The sequence below is a fragment of the Sinocyclocheilus anshuiensis genome, unplaced genomic scaffold (genome assembly GCF_001515605.1).
Source record: "Sinocyclocheilus anshuiensis isolate Anshui unplaced genomic scaffold, SAMN03320099.WGS_v1.1 scaffold457, whole genome shotgun sequence".
NCBI classification, from domain to species: domain Eukaryota; kingdom Metazoa; phylum Chordata; class Actinopteri; order Cypriniformes; family Cyprinidae; genus Sinocyclocheilus; species Sinocyclocheilus anshuiensis.
Window position 1 is genome coordinate 1,238,747 of NW_015537939.1, and position 7,645 is coordinate 1,246,391.

The following is a 7,645-nucleotide window of genomic DNA, read 5'->3' on the forward strand; positions in this document are numbered from 1 at the left end:
TGAAAAATGGCTGCCCTCTGCTCTGGGTGTGTGTGTTCACTGCTGTGTATGTGCGCACTTTGGATGGGTTAAATGCAGAGCACTAATTCCAAGTATGGGTCACCATACTTCGCCACATGTCATGTCACTTTAAGTACACAAACTTAACACTAGATGGCAGTGTTTCTTTTTTTCTTCACGAAAATGACCCTTGAACTCTCATCATCTCATTATTAAAGTGTATATTCATTCACAAAACAATGCTTTTAATGTAAGATATACTGTTCCCAGTGCTGCTGTAAAATTCTAATATATAACAGTTTTTCTCAATTGCTTTTGCTTAATTCTCAAATGAGAGTTTTTTTTTCTCTCAAAACAATAAGTTAAGATGTCTGAACAGTTAGTGTCTTGTTCACATCAGATTTGAATTTCTTCTTGATTTAGTCAAACTGCATGTGTTTTGGCACGTGTGTGCAAATGAGTAAGAGCAATTGTCTAAGATATGCACAGGCACATGGCTTCTTGTTGATCAGCCATGTACTACAGCAGTACTGTATAATACATTTATATTTGTACGGTACATTTATCTGTAGAAATGTGTTACATGTAAAACTGAAAATTCACAGTTGTTTGTTGTGGAAGAGCAATAGGAAGATAAGAATGTGTGTTGTTGGTGGTGTGAGGGGAAGACAACAGAGTGTGTAGAAATTAATAAGCAATGATGGCTTTTCAGTTTACATGTAATGCATTTGTACAAAACAAATGTACTGTATGAATAAAAATGGTCGTTTTTGTGAACATTTTTATTTATTTACTACAATATTGACTTTTCAATTTTGTGTACTACACAGTATTGACTTTTCCCAATGAAAATACAAATGAAAATTTAATATAACAAATATTTCCATGGTGAAAAAAGATCAAAACATTTTGACCCGTGTGGCTCACATGATGACAAAAACACTTTTTATGTTGGTGGCATTGGCCTAGTCACTAGATTTTGAAGCTTGAATTATACGTTTTGGTGAGTTACTTCATTGTGCCGACATGCAATAGGGTTATGATGTTCCAGCAGTCAGTTGTGACAATTAAACTTTATAGTTTAGAGAATGTTAAGACTGTTTCGAAAAATGCGCCAAAGCAATTGAGGAAAAGTTTAATTCAAGATCTTCATTAAACACTGTAAGAAGCTTTCTAAATATTTTGTCTTTTTGTTTAATCTCTTTTTTCATGACAGTGATGGCTAATACAAAGCTGCCATTTTAGTTTTATTGTGATGGTATGATTATAGTGTTTTGGCATTTATAATTACCCTGGTAATTTTTACAAGAGTTGATATCATATTTTTCCAGATTAAAACTGGTTCAGTTGACGTTGTTTTAACTCATTACTAATAGTTAAATGACTCAGACTATTTTGAATAAAGGCCGTGTGGTGATTCAGTACATTCGTTCTCTGTGTTAACATGTTGTAGCTTGTGTTTGAAATGGGTGTTTAAATCAAGTATTTTGGTTTCTTCGATGCCTCTTTCAGCTAACAACAGCAGAATAGGGCTTTTAGCTATTTACCATATTTAAATTCGGCAGAGTTTCACAGATTTTCCCAACAATCAGTGCAGAAAATGTAGTAAATTTATTAAAAATAAACGAAAATAAACGAGCCCAAAAGAGCCCATGTTACACCTCTCTTTATCTCCTTGCACTGGCTACCGGTCGCGGCTCGAATCAAGTTCAAGACATTGATGCTTGCATATAGAACAGCCACAGGCTCAGCACCCGCCTACTTCCACTCACTACTACGAATCTACATCCCCTCCAGAACTCTGAGATCCGCTAGTGAGCGACGCCTCGTGGTACCATCACAGAGAGGCTCAAAATCACTTTCCAGAACATTCTCGTTCACCATTCCTGGCTGGTGGAACGATCTTCCCACCCCTATCCGGAATGCTGAATCCCTGACAATTTTCAAGCGACAGCTGAAAACTCGTCTCTTTCGAAGCTACTGCAAAATGACTAAATGTAAATGTAAATGTAAAATCATAATATTGGCATAATTCAAGGACATTGGTTTAAAGTGTGTCTAACATTTTTGCATTTTTGAAACAGTTGTCATGTTTCTTTTGTGAAAACAAAAAATGTTGGTGTGGTTACAACATATAATACAAATTAAAAGAATAAGTATTCAAATTACTGATTTGTCATACACGGCTAAATGCCAGAGTTTATATGTCACACCTCATACCTGTAGTAAATCACTCTCTCCCGACCCTTTTTTCACTATCTTTACCATCAAACAAAAATGCAGGTCAAGGTTCTTCAAAAGTGATCAGAAATACAGGAATTAAAGTATTGTTTCAACTGGCACAAAATGTTAATCAAATAACTATATCTGTTGAATAAAGCTTAGAGTGTGCATGAAGCTAATAGTCCAAATATTAAAATCTGTTATCATTTACTCACTCATTATTTTTTACACAAAGTTCAGCAAAATGTTAATTCTTGTTTTTCATTGTATGGAAAAGTGCAGCGTGAACATACTGTCAAACATCTCCTTTTGTGATCAATGGAAGAAAAACAAAATCATATGTGTTTGAAACAACATGGCGGTGTGTAAATGATAACAGTATTTTTATTTTTGGGTAAACCTGGGTAAAATGACTATGTGCCTGTACTAGCAGTGGAGAATGATGGGAGTAGGACAGAACAGAGCACTTTGGAGAGAAACTTTCTATGACTAAAGCTGCAGAGAATGAGGGAAGATACAGGTTGGACAGGTTCGGCCAGTGGGCTGGTATTCCGAACACTCGAGACCAATGGGGTGTGGTGGGAGTTTGGGCTCTAAAAGGGAAATGATAGAAACTGCGGTTGGGAGAGGAAGAAGGAAAGGTTCTGCTTTTAGTACCATCAGTACAACTTAATACTTCAGAGGTCAAAGCAGGAGACAGACACATCCAAGTGTGAACACGTCGGGTGAAGTGGATTCTAAGAAGGCTCTGAGGTGGATTGATGTAAACCGACCGAGATCCTGGGCAACTGAGACACCGCAAAAAGAGAAGGAGATAGAGGAGGACCAGAGATGGCTGAAGCAGCAAAGATTGAACTATTTGTCAAGGTCAGTGCTTAAACAGTCAAATAGTCAAATTGTTGTTGTTAGGCTTAACTTGATTTCTTAAAGATATAGCATGTAAAAGTTTGTCTCTTGCAATCTAACCCTTGCTCAGAATGGTTGTACTTCCAATCATTCCTATGACATAACCCTTGAAAACAACATTGGTGGCTTCGAACTGGTCTCTCTGAATTTAGCAAAAGTAGCAAAAACATGACAATTTTAATGCCGATGTCAATGTTGTCATATTTTTCAGGAAGTAGTTCCATGTTTCTGTTTCCATGTTTCATAATTTCCATTTTAGGACATTTAAAGGTTTACTAACTGAATGTTGTCTTCAGGCAAGCGACGATGGTGAAAGTGTTGGTAACTGCCCGTTTTGTCAGCGGCTCTTCATGATACTCTGGCTGAAGGGGGTCAACTTCACCCTCACCACAGTGGACATGAAGAGGTGAGAGATGCCATCCCGATAACAGTTCTTCTCAGATTCTGTCCCTTAGGAAAGAAAAATCACAATGAAATCTCTTTAATATATTGTTGTTTCTCCTAGACAACAAGATTAAATGAGTGCAATTTGAGATCTACAGGAGATACTTTTCTCTGGAGAAAAAAAACACCTAAGTAATCTCTCCCCTGGAGTTTTAGAAGAGATCTAAACAATGTCTCAAACCCAAAAGTCAGAGATTTCAGTATAAACTCAAATATTTCTTATCAAGCTCAAATGATCTGAGCTGGTACGTTTTATAGCTGTGTACTTTTACTGTGCGTGATCAATTGTCTCATTCTATATTTTAATTTCTCTTAAGGAACTTCTGAGAAAAAGTTAGTACAAGCTAAAAATGACTTTAGAACTCGGTTACACCTTGCGAGCTATGAAATAACTTCTGAGGGATATAATTTCCTCTGGGATACCACAACGGCTATATTTTTGTTATGTTTTTTGAGGGGTGCACTTTAAAGCAACTATACGTAGTTGTGTGTATTTTTCGCGATGTTGGCGCCCCCTACTGTTAAGAGAGTGGAATTCACTGTCGTAAATATATCACTGTGGTAATTACAGTGCACAGCTGTACAAGTGCATTTGTTGCTACAAGTGCATTTGTTGCAAATATAATCTGCCCTCTTCGCGGAATTTCTTACCTGCTTACAAACGGTTGTGGCTAGCAGCAAAAACCAGAAGCTAACAGTAAATTAAATTTTATATTAATTTTTTTATATTTTATATTAAATGTTATAAATTGTATACCTATTAGATTGTGTTTAATTAACTTCTACACCTACCCCAACCCTAAACCTACCCCTGACAATAATGCAAAAATAGTAATTATTGTTGTACAGTGTGAGAAAAATTACGCTATATTGATGTGCGCATGCCCAGTAGTTTTTGCTGTATGTGTGAGAAAGAGACAGAAGCCATTTCTTTATTAGAAGTCAGTCTACCGTCAGATTTATTTTGAAACTGATATTTCAAAGTAAAAAAAAAAAAAACTACAGACAGGTCTAAAAACTATATATATAGGTCAGTTTTTTAGGAGGCATCTCCTAATGCCTTTTTGATTTGTAGCAGAGAAGGTAAATACACTAGAAATACACTAGAATTGATGGCTTAGCAGCACATCCACTAGTCTAATACCTGAAAATGATTAAACTCATGACTATTTATTTTTCTTTATTTCTAGAGCTCCAGAGGTACTGAAGGACTTGGCTCCAGGTTCTCAGCCCCCTTTCCTCATCTATAATGGAGAGGTCCGTACTGACACCAACAAAATTGAAGAATTTCTGGAAGAGACCCTTGCTCCCCCACAGTGAGTATGCATTCATTTAGCACCAGACCAAAGATTTCAAGAATTTCGTTCCTGAAATATAAGAATTCTTGAAAGAATAGATATCTTACTGTTTGTAACAAATGCCAAAATGTTATAAATTCAACCCATTACGACATGAAATCAAACCAAGTTATGTCAGCATCACCCAGTAAACATTTTTGCACCATTTTTGCATTACAGGTATCCCAAGTTATGCTGCCGCTATAAGGAGTCTAACACGGCAGGAGATGACATCTTTCACAAATTCTCAGCATACATCAAAAATCCCAATCCTGGGCTCAATGACAGTAAGGGTCACCCTTCTCTGAAGTTATTTGGGCAGTGAACCTTAGAAATTAGCTTCAAGGCTTGAAGTCATTTTATGTTTAAAGGATGGAGGCTGTCACTTCTAAAGCATTTGGGAAAAAATGTTGTTGGTTAATGTGTACCTTTCAGTGCTGGAGAAGAAATTTCTAAAGAGTTTGATGAAGTTGGATCAATACCTGTTGACTCCTCTTCCTCATGAACTGGACCAGAATCCAGATTCATCCCAATCCACAAGACATTACCTGGACGGAAATGCGCTCTCTCTTGCTGACTGCAACCTGCTTCCAAAACTGCACATTGTCAAGGTCCTTTTTTCCCATTTAGATGACAAATTCAGTAAATTGTATATTGTAGTGCTGATATAATACAGTTGCTATTTAGTATAAGTGGAATGAAGTGAAATCTTCTCTATGGTCATTAAACTTCATCTTGCTTATAGATTTAAATATTTTGTTGACTTTATAGGTGGTGTGCAAGAAGTACCGTGGTTTTGAGATCCCTGCAGAGCTAAAAGGCCTCACAAAGTACTTGGACAAAGCATACAAGGAGGATGTTTTCCACCTCACCTGCCCCAAAGACAAGGAGATTCTGCTTGCCTACCATTCAGTGGCCAAATATCTCAACAAGTAAAACTGGACTTCAAAGGAGGAGGAGGACAAAGATTGCGTGGAAGTTATTGTAAAGTTTTTTTTTTTTTGTCTGTGTACCCCAAAACTGCCTTATTATAAATGTTTTCTTAATGGGAATTTTGATTAACCGAGTATATTATGGGTGGAGGTTGTTTTCGTTCATCATTTAAAAACCACAATTGTGAATACCAGATGCCTGCCTTGTTTGTTCCTGCCATTTTTAGTATTTAAATGTGTCACTTTCGTCTGTGGTTTTGATGGATTATTTTTGTTTGAAAGCCACTCATTTAGAAACGTCTGTGAATGTTGTTTTTAACAGCTGTGTGAAATGAGACATGCAATTGGTCTGAAATTCTACCCCTTGAGAAAAAAGAAGACAAAGCACTAGACTAGACAACTTGTACAATGATGTTATTGATGTCAAAGGACACTCTTGAAACGTCCAGAATGTATAAAACGGCTTGCAAACAAATAAAATTCTTATGGAAGTAAAATGCTCTATTTTATTGCATTTGGTCAAGCTAAGAGAACTTAGAGAAACACAAATGTACACTGAATTGTGTCAACACTTTTCCTACAGTCAACAGCACAAAACATGTAGGCTGTTACAGTACATAATAAGTACTTAATATTATTAGGAAAGTTCCACATACATGGTTTTGAATGAATGGTCTCGCTCGGGGTTTTCTTAATGTTTTTTTTTTTTTTTTAAATATAAAACGTATTAATAAATTTGACGTTAATGACATTTACTTTTTGTTTTATTATACTCCACCACTTTTTAATTTTTTGTAATATTTTACATAGTTATTAAATATGTTGTTTTGCATGTAATAATAAAAAAAAAGTCAAACAACAGCGATCCTGATTGGCCCCTTGATGGCCTCCTTGTAGCCAATGAAACTGCACATCACTGCCACGTAAAGGACTGTCAAGGCAACAGCAGAGATTTGATTTCATGGGGCGAAAAAGGAGCTGCCAAAGTTTACAATGCAGTGATATTTGTGTGGAAATGACAAGAAAGTGACCCAGCCAGCAGTTGTGGCATGAATAAACAGTTTCAAACGGGATTATTTCAGGACCGGTCTTCAATTTCGCTGTCTTTAGTAAGTAAGCTACTCTATGCTAGCTAATTAGCATGATACTCTTTCACGTTTAAACCACCCGCTAAAGAGGCGTTTTTGTAAGATATGTATGTTTTATTGATATTTTTGTGCAACGGGTCTAAGCCAAACAGAATTTAACTGTTCCTATAAATTGACGTTGTTGTTTACAATTTAAATATCTGTAACGCCCTTAACACACATACATGTCATCCCTGCTTCAATGACAGCATAAACATACACATCCCTTCACACTGGTGTTTTTCCCTCAACATTTAAACAGGCTCGTATAACCCCACTTCTTAAGAAACCCACTCTTAACCCAACTCTTATTAGAGAACTACAGACCGGTTTCCCTTCTACCTTTCACTGCAAAAATACTTGAACAAGTTGTGTTCAACCAAGTCTCAGCCTTTCTCACACAGAACAACCTCCTGGACAGCAACCAATCTGGCTTCAGAAGTGGACATTCGACCGAGACTGCCTTGCTTTCAGTTGTTGAAGCCCTAAGACTGGCAAGAGCGGCTTCCCTTCAAAAACAGCTAGAAACCTTGGAGTTGTGAACTTGTGATTGATGATAAGCTGAATTTAATGAACCGAAAAGAACACATGTCACACCTCTGTTCATCAAGTTGCACTGGCTACCAGTAGCTGCTCGCATTAAATTCAAGGCATTAATGTTTGCCTACAAAACCAC

General features: G+C 36.8%; 2 protein-coding genes across 2 annotated transcripts in view; both read left to right on the plus strand.

The window, feature by feature from the left end:
- Positions 1-2,799: 2,799 nt before the first annotated feature.
- Positions 2,800-6,545, plus strand: LOC107661585 (chloride intracellular channel protein 4-like). The gene is made up of 6 exons (XM_016451246.1): positions 2,800-3,090; positions 3,426-3,535; positions 4,764-4,889; positions 5,091-5,197; positions 5,346-5,521; positions 5,682-6,545. Exons 1-6 carry the CDS (start codon positions 3,055-3,057, stop codon positions 5,844-5,846), a joined length of 720 nt encoding a protein of 239 aa, XP_016306732.1. The 5' UTR covers positions 2,800-3,054; the 3' UTR covers positions 5,847-6,545.
- A 231-nt stretch (positions 6,546-6,776) lies between these two features.
- LOC107661595 (patatin-like phospholipase domain-containing protein 7) overlaps positions 6,777-7,645 on the plus strand; it is a 30,054-nt gene continuing 29,185 nt past the window's right edge. The window contains exon 1 of the mRNA XM_016451258.1: positions 6,777-6,951. The gene's annotated coding sequence lies outside the window, so the exon portion shown is untranslated. The remainder of the gene's footprint in view (positions 6,952-7,645) is intronic.

Bases quoted from the DNA above. Each gene is read 5' to 3' on its own strand.
- LOC107661585 (XM_016451246.1), top strand. From the start codon at position 3,055: ATGGCTGAAGCAGCAAAGATTGAACTATTTGTCAAG. The intron at 3,091-3,425 runs GTCAGTGCTTAA...TGTTGTCTTCAG, and splicing joins AGATTGAACTATTTGTCAAG to GCAAGCGACGATGGTGAAAG. The intron at 3,536-4,763 runs GTGAGAGATGCC...CTTTATTTCTAG, and splicing joins ACCACAGTGGACATGAAGAG to AGCTCCAGAGGTACTGAAGG.